Source organism: Lithobates pipiens, unplaced genomic scaffold, assembly GCF_037356315.1.
Source record: "Lithobates pipiens isolate NorthernLeopardFrog02 unplaced genomic scaffold, aLitPip1_a1.2 Scaffold_1, whole genome shotgun sequence".
NCBI classification, from domain to species: domain Eukaryota; kingdom Metazoa; phylum Chordata; class Amphibia; order Anura; family Ranidae; genus Lithobates; species Lithobates pipiens.
In genome coordinates this window covers 93686390-93705941 of record NW_027507685.1, presented here as the reverse complement: position 1 = coordinate 93705941, position 19552 = coordinate 93686390, and the positions used below count along the sequence as shown (strand labels likewise).

At 45.1% G+C, this 19552-nt stretch overlaps 1 protein-coding gene across 3 annotated transcripts in view; it reads left to right on the top strand.

Moving 5' to 3' along the window:
* SHROOM4 (shroom family member 4) overlaps positions 1–19552 on the top strand; it is a 129550-nt gene that overhangs the window by 63119 nt on the left and 46879 nt on the right. For 2 of the 3 annotated variants that reach the window (XM_077465178.1, XM_077465179.1), the window contains exon 2: positions 4060–4211. In XM_077465178.1, the coding sequence (XP_077321304.1) occupies positions 4060–4211 (152 nt within the window). Of the gene's footprint in view, positions 1–4059; positions 4212–11846; positions 12000–19552 lie in introns of those variants that run through there. The other variant, XM_077465181.1, reaches the window with a different exon arrangement.

The window sequence follows — 19552 nt, the reverse complement described above, 5'->3', positions numbered from 1 at the left end:
CTGGGCCACTCAAGGACCGTCAGAGTTGTCCCGTAGCCACTCTTTTGTTATCTTGGCTGTGTGCTTAGAGTTGTCCTTTTTTGGAAGATGAACCTTCGCTCCAGTCTGAGGTCCAGAGAGCTCTGGAGAAGGTTTTCATTAAGGATGTCTCTGTACATTGCTGCATTCATCTTTCCCTCTATCCTGACTAGTCTCCCAGTTCCTGACACTGAAAAACATCCCCACAGCATGATGCTGCCACCACGCTTCACTGTGATTGGTGATGAGCGATGCCTGGTTTCCTCTAGATATGACACTTGCCATTCAGGCCAAAAAGTTCAATCTTTGTTCCATCAGAGCAGATCATTTTCTCATGGTCTGAGAGTCCTCCTTCAGGTACTTTTTAGCAAACTCCATGTGGTCTGTCATGCGAAAATTTGCAAAATTTTATAACCAAAACAAAGTAAGACAAGTTTTTTTTCTTTTTTTTTCAAAATTTTCAGTTTTTTCGCAAATAAAAAAAAAACATCATGGTGATTAAATACCACCAAATAAAGTCTATTTGTGCGAGAAAAATAATCAAAATGTCATTTGTGTACAGTGTTGCATGACCAGGGGTGGACTGACAACTCATGGGGCCCCCGGGCAATAGGAGATTATGGACACACACACACACACACACACACACACACACACACACACACACACACACACACACACACACACACACACACACACACAATACAATCACACAGTATACACAGACATTGTCCCTGGTTTTTGCTGATGGGGGCACCCTAGTGGCCTTGGGCAGTGGCGGAGTGGCCAAATGGTCAGTCCGCCCCTGTGCATGACCACGCAATTGTCATTCAAAGTGCGACAGTGCTGAAAGCCGACAATCGTCCTGGGCAAGAAGGTGGGGGGTGAAAGTGCCCAATACTGAAGGGGTTAATCCATCATGATGGCTCAGGGTAGACCGAATATAAGCAGAAATTAGTTCAGCTAACGTCTAGAATGTGAATGTTATGGCTGACTGTTCTATATAAAGGGTCGTCTATGTGAATTTAGTGCATTAAAGGACTATTTTTAACATTTTGTATTTGATGTTGAAACGCGTAAGTGAGGTGGACGGAGAGCTGCAGATTATTAGGGTGACAGAGTTTGCTTTGACTGCTAAATACAAATGGTGAACTGATAGGAAACCACACCGAATAAACTGGACAAACACTATAAAGATTTTTTTTTTGGCATTGCTTTATCACACTACGTCTAGACAAACCAAACAAGTTATCTGAAGTCTTCTGAAACGATCGTCTTGGTATTGTACTGAATGTTCCATGGACACCGTCCAATGGATGTCTCATCTCTTACATTGTAGCTTTCTGCTTGTATTTCACACTGTTGTGTAATAATCTGGAAAATCTAATCTAAATTGAAGTGGTTAAAGTGTATATAAAGCCAGAAATATATATTTTTTATTTGTTTGTAGTGTGAAAGGGTCGGATCCCCTGTAAACTTTTAATTTCTCAAGTGGTGCACCGAAATGAAAAATTCTGGATGTACTTGGCCAAAAATCCGAAACGGAAATGACAGATATATATATATATATATATAATATATACACATACAGTGCCTTGCGAAAGTATTCGGCCCCCTTGAACTTTTCAACCTTTTGCCACATTTCAGCCTTCAAACATAAAGATATACAATCTTTAATTTTTGTGAAGAATCACCAACAAGTGGGACACAATTGTGAAGTGGAACGAAATCTATTGGATTTTTGAAACTTTTTTAACTAATAAAAAAAAATGAAAAGTGGGGCATGCAAAATTATTCGGCCCCCTTGCGTTAATACTTTTGTAGAGCCACCTTTTGCTGCGATTACAGCTGCAAGTCACTTGGGGTATGTCTCTATCAGTTTTGCACATCGAGAGACTGAAATTCTTGCCCATTCTTCCTTGCAAAACAGCTCGAGCTCAGTGAGGTTGGATGGAGAGCGTTTGTGAACAGCAGTTTTCAGCTCTTTCCACAGAGTCTCGATTGGATTCAGGTCTGGACTTTGACTTGGCCATTCTAACACCTGGATACGTTTATTTGTGAACCATTCTTTTGTAGATTTTGCTGTATGTTTGGGATCATTGTCTTGTTGGAAGATAAATCTCCGTCCCAGTTTCAGGTCTTTTGCAGACTCCAACAGGTTTTCATCCAGAATGGTCCTGTATTTGGCTGCATCCATCTTCCCCTCAATTTGAACCATCTTCCCTGTCCCTGCTGAAGAAAAGCAGGCCCAAACCACGATGCTGCCACCACCATGTTTGACAGTGGGGATGGTGTGTTGAGGGTGATGAGCTGTGTTGCTTTTACGCCAAACATATAGTTTTGCATTGTGGGCAAAAAGTTCGATTTTGGTTTCATCTGACCAGAGCACCTTCTTCCACATGTTTGGTGTGTCTCCCAGGTGGCTTGTGGCAAACTTTAGATGAGACTTTTTATGGATATCTTTGAGAAATGGCTTTCTTCTTGCCACTCTTCCATAAAGGCCAGATTTGTGCAGTGTACGACTGTTCTATGGACAGACTCTCCCACCTCAGCTGTAGTTCTCTGCAGTTCATCCAGAGTGATCATGGGCCTCTTGGCTGCATCTCTGATCAGTCTTCTCCTTGTTTGAGCTGAAAGTTTAGAGGGACGGCCAGGTCTTGGTAGATTTGCAGTGGTCTGATACTCCTTCCATTTCAAAATGATCGCTTGCACAGTGCTCCTTGGGATGTTTAAAGCTTGGGAAATCTTTTTGTATCCAAGTCCGGCTTTAAACTTCTCCACAACAGTATTACGGACCTGCCTGGTGTGTTCCTTGGTCTTCATGATGCTCTCTGCGCTTTCAACAGAACCCGGAGACTATCACAGAGCAGGTGCATTTATACAGAGACTTGATTACACACATGTGGATTCTATTTATCACCATCAGTCATTTAGGACAACATTGGATCATTCAGAGATCCTCGCTGAACTTCTGGAGTGAGTTTGCTGCACAGAAAGTAAAGGGGCCAAATAATTTTGCACGCACCACTTTTCAGTTTTTTATTTGCTAAAAAAGTTTAAAGCCATGCAGACCAGTTTGATGCAATGTGAGGCGTAGTCTGAGCACTGACAGGCTGACCCCCCCACCCCTTCAACCTCTGCAGCAATGCTGGCAGCACTCATAAGTCTATTTCCCAAAGACAACCTCTGGATATGACGCTGAGCATGTGACCTCAACCCCTTTGGTGGACCATGACGAGGCCTGTTCTGAGTGGAACCTTTCCTGTTAAACTGCTGTATGGTCTTGGCCACTTTGCTGCAGCTCAGTTTCAGGGTCTTGACAATCTTCTTATAGCCTAGGCCATCTTTATGTAGAGCAACAATTCTTTTTTTTTTTAAGATCCTCAGAGTTCTTTGCCATGAGGCGCTATGTTGATCTTCCAGTGACCAGTATGAGAGAGTGAGAACAATAACACCAAATTTAACACACCTGCTCCCCATTCACACTTGAGACCTTGCAACACTGAGTCACATGACGCCAGGAAGGGAAAATGGCTAATTTTCACTTAGGGGTGTACTCACTTTTTTTGCGAGTCATTTAGACATCAATGGCTGTGTGTTGAGGTATTTTGAGGGGACAGCAAATTTACACTGTTATACAAGCTGTACATTCACTACTTTACATTGTAGACAAGTGTCATTTCTTCAGTGTTGCCACATGAAAGGATAGAAGGAAATATTTACAAAAATGTGAGGGGTGTACTCGTGTGAGATACTGTAAATGTCTGTGTGTGTCTCTCTCTCTCTCTCTCTCTCTCTCTCTCTCTCTATCTATCTATCTATCTATCTATCTATCTATTTATCCATACATACATACATACACACATATATATATAATATAATCTCTATCTTCAAAAGATGAAAAAAAAAAAAATCTCATTAGATTAAAATATATTAAAAATATGTATCAGCTGTGAAATATTACATAGTGATGAACAAAAAATATGATTTTAGAATTTGTTTTGCCAAACGTTTATTTTATTTTTTTTCCATCTCCGGCAGATTGAGGATGGCGGCAAAGCAGCGAAAAGTGAGAAGATGGAAGTGGGTGATGAACTGGTGAATATTAATGGTACTCCCTTATATGGATCACGTCAAGAAGCTTTAATCCTGATCAAAGGTTCCTACAAGATTCTCAAGATGATTGTCCGGAGGTAATTGACATTTTCATTTTTGGTTTTCAGTTCCCCCACGCTCAGGATTTGAGGATTTGGGGGGGGGGGTTGAGAAAGTTTGTTACGGTTTGTCTTTTTTTTTTTTGTTTTTGTTTTTTCTGTTAACTGTCATTATGCAGCTGCCTCTCAATTTGGGAGTAATGTGCAGAAAAGTTTTGGCACATCTGGGAATAGCACAAAGGGCATAATTTCATCAGTTCAGCTCTCACTCCTGTATACCCCCATGAGCTGCTTAGTCACTGATAAAAAAAAGGGGGGGAGCAGGGAGAGCTGAGCTGCTGCGTCACTGCTAGGAATGGGGAGCAGGGGGAGCTGAGCTGCTGAGTTACTGCTAGAAATGGGGAGCAGGAGGAGCTGAGCTGCTGAGTTACTGCTAGAAATGGGGAGCAGGGAGAGCAAAGCTCCTGAGTCACTGCTAGAAATGGGGAGCAGGGAGAGCTGAGCTCCTGAGCCACTGCTAGAAATGGGGAGCAGGTAGAGCTGAGCTGCTGAGTCACTGCTAGAAATGGGGAGCAGAGCTGCTGAGTCACTGCTAGGAATGGGGAGCAGGGAGAGCTGAGCTGCTGAGTCACTGCTAGGAATGGAGAGCAGAGCTGCTGAGTCACTTCCCTCTGGGAAGGGGAGCTGAGTTGCTGAGTCAAAGCTGGGAGGGGGGAGCTGAGCAACTGAGTCACTGCTAGAAATGGGGAGCAGGGGGAGCTGAGCTGCTGAGTCACTGCTAGAAATGGGGAGCAGGGGGAGCTGAGCTCCTGAGTTACTGCTAGGAGGAGGAGCAAGGGGGCTAAGCTGCTGGGAGAGAGGGCATTTTATAGCTCATTTACTCTGTAAATACTTGACTGGACACCTACAGAGAGACTGTGGAGCTTGTCATTCCTGATATGCAGAGACTGATGGTCTCCTCTGCTTTTAGCAGTTTTGCTAGTTAGTCAATGACCTGGAAGAAGTATGCAGCTAGTGAAATGTCAACACTTGATCGGTTTCCTGATCAGTAATAATTTATAAAGACATTGGATCAGCATGACTGCCAGAGAACTAGCATTTTCAGGAGAGGTCAGTAATGCGGCCTACATATGTTTTGCGCAGACTACCTTTAATGTACTCTTTAATGGGATACAGAAAGTAGAAGAGTTTGAGTGGAGGGGGGGGGGAGGATACGGAAGGTGGAAGAGCGGGGTTAAAGTATACAAAAGGTGGACAAGCTTGGTGGGGGAGATACAGAAGATGGAAGAGCTTGGCAGGGTGGATACAGAAGGGTGGAGGAGCTTGACGTTGGGGATATAGAAAGTGGAAGAGCTTGGCAGGGTGGATACAGAAGGTGCAGGATCTTGGCGGTGTGGGCACAGAAGGCAGAAGAGCTTGAAGGGGTGGGGGATACAGAAGGTGGAAGATTTTGACGGGGTGGATACAGAAGGTGGGAGAGCTTGGCGGGATGGATACAGAAGGTGGACGAGCTTGGCGTGGGGGGTACAGAAGGTGGAAGAGCGTTTTGGGGTGGTTACATAAGGTGGAAGAGCTTGGCGGGGTGGATACAGTAGGTGGAAGATCTTGGACGTGTGGGTATAGAAGGTGGAAGATTTTGGCGGGGTGGATACAGGAGGTAGAAGCACTTGGGGTGGGGGGAGATACAGAAGGTGGAAGATCTTGGTGGTGTGGGCACAGAAGATGGAAGAGCTTTGGGGGAGGAATACAGAAGGTGGAGGAGCTTATACTGATGGTGGAGGATCTTGGCGGTGTGGGCACAGAAGGGGAAAGATCTTGGGGGGTGGGGGATGCAGGGGGTGGATACAGAAGGTGGAAAAGCTTGGGGCGGGCAGATACTGATGGTGGAGGATCTTGGCGGTGTGGGCACAAAAGATGGAAGATCTTGGGGGGGTGGGGGATGCAGAAGGTGGAAGAGCTTGGTGGGGTGGATACAGAAGGTGGAAGAGCTTGAAGGGGTGGATACAGAAGGTGGAAGATCTTGGCGGTGGGGGTATAGAAGGTGGAAGAGCTTGGCGGGGTGGATACTGAAGGTGGAAGAGTTTGGGGCTGGCAGATACTGATGGTGGAGGATCTCCGTGGTTTGGGCACAGAAGGTGGAAGAGCCAGGGGGATACAGAAGGTGGAGGAGCTTGGCTTGGGGGATTATTCAAAAGTTGATTTATTCAACATTTTTGAAGGAGCTAAGCTGAAAATTGTCGCCTTAACAGTGGCACTGTTGAGCTGTTCTGACAACTGCCATTCATGGCTGTCAGAATATGATCATCTGGCTGGAGGCATTCATCTGTCTATGCCATTGGTGTGGATGGAGGAATCCTGCGGCCTGAACGAAACATCTATTAGCATATGGCCAACATAACTGACTATTGGGAAGGAGGATACAAAAGGTGGAAGAACTTACACTTTATTAGGGGGATAAGGAAGGATGCAGATGGTGGAAGAGCTAACAATCTTAGTGTATAGCGAAATATACAGAAGGAAGAAGAGCTTGCACTCTTTTAGGGTGTATGGAAAAGATGGAGAAAGCTGAAGCGCTTGCAATCTATTAGAGCATAAGGTTAAATTGGAGTTTACAATCTATTAGGAATATAATTTGAGTATACCAAATGTAGAAGCGCTAACAGTCTGTTAGGGCATAAGAGAGAGTACATTGGATAGAGAAGCTTACAATCAGTTAGGGCATAAGGGGGAATACAGTAGATAGCATAGTTTACAATTTGTTAGATTGAAGCTCTCCAGATTGTAAACTCTGCTATATCAGGGATATGCAATTAGCGGACCTCCAGCTGTTGCAAAACTACAAGTCCCATCATGCCTCTACCTCTGGGTGTCATGGTCATGGTTGTGGTTGTCAGTCTTGCTATGCATCATGGGACTTGTAGTTCTGAAACAGCTGGAGGTCCACTAATTGCATATTCCTGTGCTATATCCTCCCTTATGCCCCAACAGATTGTATGCTCTTCTACATTCTCTGTACTGCCTTATAACAGATGGTTAGCTCTTCTACCTTTTGTATACTCCATTATACTTCCTAATAGATTGTAATCTCTGTTATCTACCCTATCCACCCTTACACTGTAATAGATTGCAAGCTCTTCAGTCCTCTGTAGTCTATCCTTACAACCTGATTGAAGCTTTCCCACCTTCTGTATACCCTAACCGATTGTAAGCTCTATCTACTGTATTGTCCCTTTATACCCTGATAGATTGTAAGCTCTTCTATCCAATTTACCTTCTCTTATGCCCTAACAGACTGTAAGCTCTTCTACCTTCTGTTTACTTCATTATACTTCCTAATAGATTGTAAGCGCTATTATCCTTCCTTACACTCCTAATAGATTGCAAGCTGTTCAGTCTTATAATCTGTATTCTTCCCTTACAACCATATAGATTAAAGCTCCCACTTTCTGTATACCCCATCAGGTTGTAAGGTAAGAAGACTGAAGAGCTTGCAATCTATTAGGGCATAAGGGTGGAAACGGTAAATGACAGAGCTTACAGTCTGTTGGTATAAGGGAGAATGTAGAAGAGTTTACAGTCTCTATAAGGGAGGCTACAGAAGGCCAAAGAGCTTACAGTCTCTTAGGGTGTAAGGGATGATAGACTGTAAGCTCTGCTGTCTAATGTATCGGGTATGCGGGAGTATGCAGGAGGGAGAGCTTCAATCTATCAGGTTGTAAGGATAAGATACAGAAGGCTGAAGAGCTTTCAATCTATTAGGGCATAAGGGTGGAAACCCTAAATAATGGAGCTTACAGTCTGTTGGGGGTATAAGGCAGAATGCACAAGGTAGAAGGGCTTACAATCTACCATGGTATAAGGGAAGATGCATTAGCTAGCAGAGCTTACGGTCTCTTTAAGGTATGCAGAAGGAGGGAGAGGTTACAATCTATCAAGGTGTGAGGAAAAGGATACTGGAGGCTAAAGAGCTTACACTTTATTAGGACATAAGGGTGGATAATGGAGCCTGGATGCTATTGGGGTATAAAGGATACTGAAGGTAGAAGAGCTTACTATCTACTAACCAATTGTTGCTGGTGCCTCCTGGCTCTTTACGAGGTTTGACACCAGGGGGGTGGGCTTGGGACCACATGACCACTGTGATTGGCAGTCACGTGGTTCAAAAACTCCTGATAGCAAGGAGCAATCAGGAGCTTTCCGTTGGGCAATATTTGCAGATGTCTGGCCCCGATGGGTTAAGCCTTGGTATAAGGAAGATACTGAAGGTGGAAGAGTTTACAACCTATTAAGGTATAACGGGGATACAATCTCCTGGAGTTATCAGGGAGAGCTACAAGAGGCAGAAGAGCTCACAATCTAGAAGTCTATAAGGACCTTATTTAGACAAATTTATAGATGGTGGAAGAATAGAATATGGAGAAAACCTAGTTTGTGTTTCTTTTGCCATACGAATACTCTGTAATAATAATGAAGAAATCTTAGGGCAGTGAAAAGCTGCCACGCCTTTTTAAAATGTCCTCCTTTTTATAAAAAAAGAAAACACATGAAGCCCAAAGCATGGTATGTATACATGATGGAATAAATGGCTCTTTATATTCTGTGGAACAAATTCCAAAAGGAACTACCCGAAACCTGACCTTCTAAAGGGTAGCCACAGAACACGATGAACATGTAGACCTCCCAAATAGTCTTCACGGGTGACTTCATGGAGCAAGGGACTTCAACCCTACCCAAGAACTAACCTAGTAAATGGTACCCACAGAACACGGTGAATCTTTACACCTCCTGGTTGGACATCTTCACAGCTGATTTTATAGATCAGGACATGTGTTCTACCCAAGGCTTGATCTGGTAATGGATGTCCACAAATAGTAGCCACCATAGATGAGGTGATTTGTGTTTCACCAATATGTGGAGAAGATCCACAACACATGGACTGTTGTGGAACAGGTTTAGGAAGGACGTTCTAATCTGCTTTCGCATTTAGAGATACTTGGCTGTGTACCACTTTAGTTTTTGGTATATCACCCTGGAGCTGGCATTGAGCAAAAATGGGTGGGAGAGTCCCAGGTGGACCTTGTTTCTCATCACTGGGCATGTAGGTATAACTTCATGATGCTACATGGTGTCTTTGAAGCTTTGAATGTTATGGGATTACAGTAAAAATATCCTAAGTGTGCATATAGATGTGCTCGCTTTTTTAAAATATGGATTTCTGACAGGGCGCCACCTTTGGCCGAGCACCCTGTCCTTTATTTTGGTGGCACGAATTGTTGGTTTAACTCTATAGGAACCAGTGACCTTGTCTAATATATGAATACGGTAACCAACAATCAACTTTGTAATTGATTGTACATGGTACAGCCGTTTATGATATTCTGGGTGCTTTTACAATGGCAGTAAATGGAAAGTGAGGCATTCAGTTTGTACAGTCAGAGCTGAAGTGCCCTGGTACTGTGTCAGTCGGTCAAGAAGTGCGCTGATGCAGTATAGGTCAAAGACCCTGGTATCAGGTGTGGTCCAAATAGTGCCTTTGGTTTCGGTGGTGATGAATGTAGTACCTCTGGTGTCAGTGGTGGTCAATGTAGTATCCCTGGTGTTTTTGGTGATCAGTGTAGTTTCACTGGTGTCTGTGGGCCCCTGGTGTCAGTGGGGATCTGTGTAGTGCCCCTGGTGTCAGTGGGCGTCAGGGTAGTATCCCTGGTGTCAGTGGGCGGCAGTGTAGCATCCCTGGTGCCGGTGGGGCGGGGGCAGTGTAGCGTCCCTGGTGCCGGTGGGGCGGGGGCAGTGTAGCGTCCCTGGTGCCGGTGGGGCGGGGGCAGTGTAGCGTCCCTGGTGCCGGTGGGGCGGGGGCAGTGTAGCGTCCCTGGTGCCGGTGGGGCGGGGGCAGTGTAGCGTCCCTGGTGCCGGTGGGGCGGGGGCAGTGTAGCGTCCCTGGTGTCGGTGGGGCGGGGGCAGTGTAGCGTCCCTGGTGCCGGTGGGGCGGGGGCAGTGTAGCGTCCCTGGTGCCGGTGGGGCGGGGGCAGTGTAGCGTCCCTGGTGCCGGTGGGGCGGGGGCAGTGTAGCGTCCCTGGTGCCGGTGGGGCGGGGGCAGTGTAGCGTCCCTGGTGCCGGTGGGGCGGGGGCAGTGTAGCGTCCCTGGTGCCGGTGGGGCGGGGGCAGTGTAGCGTCCCTGGTGCCGGTGGGGCGGGGGCAGTGTAGCGTCCCTGGTGCCGGTGGGGCGGGGGCAGTGTAGCGTCCCTGGTGCCGGTGGGGCGGGGGCAGTGTAGCGTCCCTGGTGCCGGTGGGGCGGGGGCAGTGTAGCGTCCCTGGTGTCGGTGGGGCGGGGGCAGTGTAGCGTCCCTGGTGCCGGTGGGGCGGGGGCAGTGTAGCGTCCCTGGTGTCGGTGGGGGGGCAGTGAAGTGTCCCTGGTGTCGGTGGGGGGGCAGTGTAGCGTCCCTGGTGTCGGTGGGGGGGGGCAGTGTAGCGTCCCTGGTGTCGGTGGGGGGGGCAGTGTAGCGTCCCTGGTGTCGGTGAGGGGGGCAGTGTAGCGTCCCTGGTGTCGGTGGGGGGGGGGCAGTGTAGCGTCCCTGGTGCCGGTGGGGGGGGGCAGTGTAGCGTCCCTGGTGCCGGTGGGGCGGGGGCAGTGTAGCGTCCCTGGTGCCGGTGGGGCGGGGGCAGTGTAGCGTCCCTGGTGCCGGTGGGGCGGGGGCAGTGTAGCGTCCCTGGTGCCGGTGGGGCGGGGGCAGTGTAGCGTCCCTGGTGCCGGTGGGGCGGGGGCAGTGTAGCGTCCCTGGTGCCGGTGGGGCGGGGGCAGTGTAGCGTCCTTGGTGCCGGTGGGGCGGGGGCAGTGTAGCGTCCCTGGTGTCGGTAGGGGAGGGCCCAGTGTAGCGTCCCTGGTGTCGGTAGGGGAGGGCCCAGTGTAGCATCCCTAGCGACGGTGGGGGGGGGCAGTGTGGCGTCCCTGGTGTCGTGGGGGGGGGGGCAGTGTGGCGTCCCTGGTGTCGGTGAGGTGGGGGGAGGGCCCAGTGTGGCGTCCCTGGTGTCGGTGGGGGGGGGCAGTGTAGCGTCCCTGGTGTCGGGGGGGTGGTGGAAGTGTAGCGTCCCTGGTGGGGGGGGGGGCAAGTGTAGCATGCCTGGTGTCGGTGGGCGGGGGGGCCAGTGTAGCGTCCCTAGTGTTGGCGGGGGGCAGTGTAGCATCCCTGTTGGGGGGGGGGCAGTTTAGCATCCCTGGTGTTGGTTTCAGGTGTAGTTTCTCTGGTGAAGCAAATTAATAACAGTGAGGCCCCCAGGTTGGCTGTGCTTTGTGGCAGAGCTGTGAAAATTGGAAGACTGGATGGACAGAACTATAAATCCTTGTCCAGAAAAAACGCCCCTCCCATTTATATTTCATTGGGCATTTACTGTAGGTGTTAGCCTGACTTTTTCAGATCTTGTTTCTCTTTAACTTAGCCCCCCCCCAAATAGTGACATAACATAGTATACATTATATGTCCTGTAGGAGTCCGGTGTATTGTTCCCTGGGTTCTTCTCCTCCAAGCTCGCCCTGTATAAATAAACATTGTATTGTTTGTAGCATCGTCACACTTCCTGCCAGCCAGGATAATTGGCCAAAGATTTCCTAGGGCGGGCGGGCGGGGGGGGGGAGCGAGCGAGGAGGAATGCGCCCCTCATAATAATATACTTAGAGAGGGGAAATAAACAGAATTAATGGCTCACGTTGGAGGCCCGTCATGAAAATCCCCCAGGAGGGGAATGTTTGGGATTGTTGATGGCAGAGATGGGGTTAGCTAGGAACAGTGAGACCTGACATGTTGGGGGGGACGGATGTCACCGGAGGCTTTGAAGGTAAGTAGGAGGTAGGTGAGCAGATTTTACTGAAGATCCTGCCCAAGGATCTCCCTGGAAAGGGTGGGCAGGGGTTCTACATCTGGCAATTGGGAGCCCAGATCAAAGGTGGATCATTTATGCAGAATTTCTGGCTTCAGGACGATTGCAGTGAAATCGATGTCTGCTCGCCCTCTGATTGTCTTGGCTGTTAGCTTGACAATTTTAATTTTTTTTTTTTACTTTAAATATATAGTGTATTATTATTATTGTGTACAATTATTATTACTATATTTATATTTTAATTATTTATATTAATACATATGTAAACATACATATAGATTTTTATTTTTATAATTCTTATTTCCATTATTTATACTTTAGTGTGTGTATGTATGTGTATAAAAATATTTGCAATTTTTTTTTAAGAATTTGTTAATTTGAAATGCTTTGTTTAATTTAAAATGTTTATTAATAATAAACACACATATGCATTACTATTCAATGATATTATTTATTTTATAATAGATATACCCACATACACACCACTGTGTGTTTGTATATAATATATATTCACACACGCACTTTCAGTGTTTGTTTTTTTTTTTTGTTTTTTTGTGAAATTAGGCTTTCCCCCAGCCATATACTGTATATACAAGAAATGGTCCAGGATTGCTGCACTTAAAATGTATTTGTGTTATTATTTCCCCAAAAAAATGAAGGGCATCAATCCTCTGTATAATAGAAAAAAATAATATAAAATATATGTGTATAAAGTGTGTGTGTGTGTGTGTATATGTATGTATATATATATATATATATGTGTGTGTGTGTGTGTGTGTGTATATATATGTGTGTATATGTATATATTTAAATTGTGTGTGTATATATTACACGTACGCGCACACACACTATATAATTTTAGATGTATATAATATCTCACTCTCTAATAAATATATATATTATATATTTTTTTATGTATTCTGATTGTAAGCTCTTATGGACAGGGCCTTTTTAACCCTTTTGTATTTGATTGTACTGTACTTGCTCCCTTTTATTTTGTAAACTGTTGCCGCTAAAATCCTGTATAATAATAATAATTGTATAGTAGACAATTAGTTATAGATTAGCCACTAGAGGGCACTATCGGTAACTGTGCTGTATGATCGAAGTGGACCTAGCATCAGATATATATTATACATGCTCGTTAAAGCGGAGCTCCACCCTAAAGTGGAAATTCCGCTCATTGGAACCCTCCCCCCCTGTGCTGCCACAATTGGCACCTTTTCAGTGGGGGGAGGGGTGCAGATACCTGTATAATACAGGTATCTGCTCCCACTTCCGGGCAGAGCTAGCCGCATATTCTGCGGGTATTTACGCCACTTCCTGCGGGGCCCCCGCTGTCTGCTGGGAAACACACGGATCCCAGAGACAGAAGGGACCATCCTTATTGCGCAGCATGACTCGCGCATGCGCAGTAGGGAACTGGGAAGTGAAGCCGCAAGGCTTCACTTCCTGATTCCCATACCGAAGATGGCAGCGGCAGCACCCGAGAGCCGATCAAGAGATCGGCTTCGGGTGCCGACATCGCGGGTGCGCTGGACGGGTAAGTGTCCTTATTTTAAAGGCAGCAGCTGCAGTATTTGTAGCTGCTGACTGTTAAAAACAAAAAACGGCAGAACTCCCGCTTTAATGTGTCCGAGAGGAGACTGAGAAAACGCTTCTTTTCTTAGCTAAAATTTTAGCTAGGAAATTACTTAGAACCCCTAAACGTGTGTGTGTATATGTGTATATGTGTATATGTATATATATACACGTTTAGGGGTTCTCTGTAATTTCTTAGCTAAAAAAAAAAGCTAAAAAATATTAATTTTAACCAATAAGTTTGAAAAATAGCTGTGTTTTTTTTTTTTTTTTCCCCAGACACCCTAGAGAATAAAATGACGGTCCTTGCAATACTTTGTCACACCGTATTTGTGCAGCGGTCTTACAAACACAATTTTTTTTGCAAAAAATACACTTTTTTTAAAATAAAAAAATAAGAAAACAGTAAAGTTAGCCCCCTTACGCTGATTGATACCCAACATGTCACGCTTCAAAATTGCGCCCGCTTGTGGAATGGAGGCAAACGTTTGACACTTAAAAGATCTGTAGAGGCGACGTTTAAAATTTTCTACAGGTTACTAGTTTTGCGTTAGAGAAGGGCTAGCGCTAGAATTATTGCTCTCACTCTAATGATTGCGGCCATACCTCGCATGTGGGATTTGAAAACCATTTACATATGCGGGTGCGACTTGCGTATGCGCTCTCTTCTTTATGTGAGCATGGCGGGACGGGGCTCTTTAAATTAATTTTTATTGTTTTCCTCCTTATTTATTTTACTTTATTTTTACTCTGTCCCTTTAAAAAAAAAAAAAAAAAGTTTGGATCGCTTTTATTACTATTACAAAGAATGTAAACATCTCTTGTAATAGAAAAAAGCATGACAAGACCTCTTCAGTGTGAGATCTGGGGTCAAAAAGACCTCACATCTCATATTTACACTAACGTGTAATAAAAAAAAAAATGTTTAAGGCCATTGGGCGAAAGTGACATTTGACGTCGCTCCTGTCATCCAACATCATTGAGTCGAGTAGGGGACCATCCTTCCCTCACTCGACTTGGTGAGTGGAAAGGATCGGATTGTCTCCGCCGCTACCGGCGTCTCCAGTATGCAGCGAAGTCCACCGAAACGTGGCGGGAGAGGGGTGGCCACCTTTCCCACCGCCGATTAACCGATTTAAAAGATCACGCAGAGAATCCGGCGCTGAGACCACTTTTATCTTAAAGCGGCCTCCCGCCGTTCTAGAAAATACCGGGGTTACGGCAGTTATTTGCTGCCACGACAACGGTATCCAGCGTCAAATTACCGACGTATAATGACGGCGGGCGGTCCAGAATTGGTTAACAATCACTTCTGGACCGCCCCATAGCTGATAAATACACATGTGATTCTGCACTTCCACCTGTAGGGGGGTGAGTACCGCTTCTGCTGAGATGTATATGTAATAACATTCCAGACAAAGTTATTGGTAATGCATTATTACAAAAACCTCACAGACTCAGCAGGCAGGGGACAGTGTTGGCGCGTTTCATGCTACAGGTGCCTGTAGTGTGAAATGCGTCAATGCTGATCCCTGCCTGCTGAGGCTGTGATGTATTGATGGCTTACATATAAACCTGTTTGGAGTTTTCGGACATCTGAGTGCGGTCATCGGCTTCTCCGTTTTTGAAGTATCTTGCAGCTGTGAAGCGGACCGGCATGACTTTGTATTGAATGGCGGGGGGAGGGGGGCGGGGCGTCAAGCCAGTGTGGTGTTTTAAGTTTATTAATTCGGTTGGACGCCGAACCGAGCAAAGAAAGAACAATCGTTGCTGTTGCATAAAACTCGGCGTACCCCGCCCCCCATGTGAGACTGCATTTACACCAAAGCATAGCGTCTTTGTGTTTTTTCAAGCATTTTTATATTTGGGTTTTGGCATTTTTTTTATTAGCCAATAGAGAAAACCTTTGTTGCTAGGTATTTTAGTTTTTTTTTTTTTTAGCTTTGTGATTAGCTTTTAGTTCTTTTTTTATTTTTTATTATTATTTTATAATTTTTTGAGGTAACGTTAGGGTTATTATTTGTTTATTATTATTATTTTCTGTTGGGGTAAGGGGTTAGAGGTAAGGTTAGGGTTATTAATAATAATAATATTATTTTTCATTAGGGTAAGTGATTAGAGGTAAGGCTAGGAGTAGGGGTTATTTATTAATAATATTATTATTATTATGATTAATAACCCTAACCCGTAATCCTAACCTTACCTCTAACCCCTTACCCCAACAAAAAATAATAATTATTATTATTTTTCATTAGGGTTAGTTGTTATTTATTATCTTTCGTTGGGATTATCGGTGCGACAGCAAAGTAGTCCCTGTACTACTTTGGTCTGACTTTGATGCGAGTTTGAGGTCCATAGACCTCAAGTTTACACAGGCATTCCCTGAAATCACGGCAAAATCACGTGACTTTGAAGTCACGGTACTGTGAAAGGGCCTTAGGGTTATTTATTATTATTAATTTTTTATTTTTTTTGCTAGGGTGGTAATACTATTACTACTACTAATATTAATAATAAATAAATGTAAAATTAATACACAAAAATCATAAAAAATAAATTCAATAAATGAATACTAAGTAACACTAAATAAATAATTAACCTCTAACCCTTTAAAAGAGTTTTAAAGTCCCAAGGTTTGCATTCTTATGCATTAAGGTGAAAAACCTTCCGTGCTGCTGCAGCTGCCCCCCAGCCCCCCCTACTTTTTTTTTTTTTTTTTTCCTTACCTTAACCCGATCGTTCCAGCGACGGGGACAAGCCCAGCAACTCCAGCCGCTGTCTCGGGTCCTCACTGGTTAGATTGTTGGCAGCAGGAGTCATTGGCTCCCACTGCTGTCAATCAAATCCAGGACATGGGAGTGGGGAGGTGGGGCCGAGTCTTGTTGTCTGTGTCAATGGAGGCAGCAGCAGCACTCGGCAGAGTGCCCCCATGCAAAGCAGCTCTCTGCGGGGGCACTCGATGAAGAGGAGGAGCCAGGAGCGCCGCTGGGGTACCCCAGAAAAAGAGGATCGGGGCCTAGTATAACATGTTTGTAAAGGTCCGTTTGGTATTTCAAAATAAATAAAGAAATTCACTTTTAGGATGGACTTGTCTTTTTCAACCTCACCTTCTATATAACTATATATTGTTTGTTTATGTATTATTACATAGTTACATAGTAGGCGAGGTTGAAAAAAGATACAAGACCATCAAGTCCAACCTATGTGCATGATTATATGTCAGTATTACATTGTATATCCCTGTATGTTGAGGTCGTTCAGGTGCTTATCTAATCGTTTCTTGAAACTATCAATGCCCCCTGCTGAGACCACCGCCTGTGGAAGGGAATTCCACATCCTTGCCGCTCTTACAGTAAAGATCCCTCTATGTAGTTTAAAGAGGAAGTAAACCCTTCCAAACAACTTGGACCTATAGGTAAGCCTAGATTAAGGCTTACCTGTAGGTCCAAGCAATATCTCCTAAACCTATATGGTTTAGGAGATATTTGCCCGAAAATGGGCACCGCTGTCTACGGCGCATGCGCCGTAGACAGCGGCGCGCAGGCGCACTAAATGCGGCAAATCCAAGAATGGATTTGCCAAATTTGTCGACTCCCGTGCGCATGCGCGGGAGTGACGTCATCGCGGCTTCGCCGTATGGCAGCGGCGGAGCTGCGAGACGCGACTCCCGTGCGCATGCGCGGGAGTGACGTCATCGCGGTTGCGCCGCTGTGATTCGTCGGAGCTGCGAGACGCCACAAGCAACATGGATGCGGCGGACTACAGGGGACAGCGGCGACTTCGCTGGCTCCTGTGTCAGGTAAGTGACACATAATGAGCTACTATGTGATGCATAGTAGTCCATTATGCTTTACCTTTGCAGGGAAAAAAAGAGGAAGTAAACCCATCAGGGTTTACTTCCTCTTTAAGGTTAAACCTTTTCTTCTAATTTTAATTAGTGGCCACGAGTCTTGTTAAACTCCCTTCTGTAAAAAAAAGTTTTATTTCTATTGTGGGGTCACCAGTATGGTATTTATATATTGTGAGGTCACTAGTATGGTATTTGTATATTGAAATCCTATCCCCTCTCAAGCGTCTCTTCTCCAGAGAGAATAAGTTCAGTGCTCGCAACCTTTCCTCATAACTAATATCCTCCAGACCCTTTATTAGCTTTGTTGCCCTTCTTTGTACTTGCTCCATTTCCAGTAAATCCTTTCTGAGGATTGGTGCCCCGAACTGGACAGCATACTCCAGGTGCGACCGGACCAGAGTCTTGTAGTGCAGGAGAATTATCATTTTATCTCTGGCGTTGATCCCCTTTTTAATGCATGCCAATATTCTGTTTGCTTGGTTATCAGCAGCTTGGCATTGCATGCCATTGCTGAGCCTATCATCTGCTAGGACCCCCAGGTTCTTTTCCATCCTACGGTAGATTCCCCCAGAGGTTCTCCCCCCAGTGTATAGATTGCATTCATATTTTTGCCACCCAAATGCATTATTTTACATTTTTCCACATTGAACATAATTTTCCATGTAGTTACTCACCCCATTAATTTGTTCAGATCTTTTTGCAAGGTTTCCACATCCTGCAGAGAAGTTATTGCCCTGCTTAGCTTAGTATCGTCCGCAAATACAGAGATTGAACTATTTACCCCATCCCCATCCTCCAGGTCATTTATAAACGAATTAAATAGGATTGGTCCCAGCACAGAACCCTAGGGGGCCCCACTACCCACCCCTGACCATTCCAAGTGCTCCCCATTTATCACCACCCTCTGAACTCGCCCTTGTAGCCAGTGTTCAATCCATGTACTCACCCTATGGTCCATGCCAATGGACCTTATTTTGTACAGTAAACGTTTATGTGGAACTGTGTCAAATGCTTTTGCAAAATCCAGATACACCACATTTCCGGACCTTCCTTTATCTAGATGGCAGCTCACCTCCTCATAGAAGGTTAGTAGATTGGTTTGGCAAGATCGATTCTTCATGCATCCATGCTGATTACTGCTAATGATGCCATTCTCATTACTAAAATCTTGTATATAGTCCCTTATCCCCTCCAGGAGCTGCTATACTATGGATACTATACTATTGGCCAACTGGTCTGTAATTCCCAGGGATGTATTTTGGGCCCTTTTTAAGTATTGATGCTACATTGGCTTTTCTCCAATCAGCTGGTACCATTCCAGTCAGTAGACTGTCTGTAAAAAAATTAGGAACAATGGTCTGGCAATTACTTGACTGAGTTCCCTAAGTACCCTCGGGTGCAAGCCATCTGGTCCCAATTTATTCATGTTAAGTTTCCCAAGTCTTTTTATTCTGTCCTATTAACCATGGAGGTGCTTCCTGTGATGTCTTGAGGATAAACACTGCTGTTTTGGTTACTGAATCCCCTCAATTCCCTTGTGAAGACCGAGGAGAAGAATAAATTCAATACCTTTGCCATCTCCCCATCCTCTGTAACCAGACGTCCTTCCTCATTCTTTATGGGGCCAGTATGGTCTGTGCTCCCTTTTTTACTGTTTACATACTTAAAGAATTTTTGGGGATTTTTTTTTTTTTTGCTCTCCTCCGCTATATGTCTTTCATGTTCTATCTTAGCTGCCCTTATTGCACCCTTACATTTCTTGTTGCATTCTTTGTAAAGTCTGAATGCTGATGATGATCCCTCAACCTTGTATTTTTTTAAGGCCTTCGGCTTTGCTTTTATATGCATTTTTTACATTGGAGTTAAGCCATCCAGGACTTTTGTTCGCACTTTTAAATTTATTGCCCAATGGGATGCATTGGCTAATGCCCTTATTTAATATGCTCCCCTCCGTGTTCTTTGTTCCTAAGATTATATCCCAGTTTATGCCTTTTGGCAAGGTTTGTAGTTTAGGGAAGTTGGCTCTTTTGAAATTCAGTGTCTTTGTATTCCCCTTATGTTTCCCATTTGTGTGATTTTA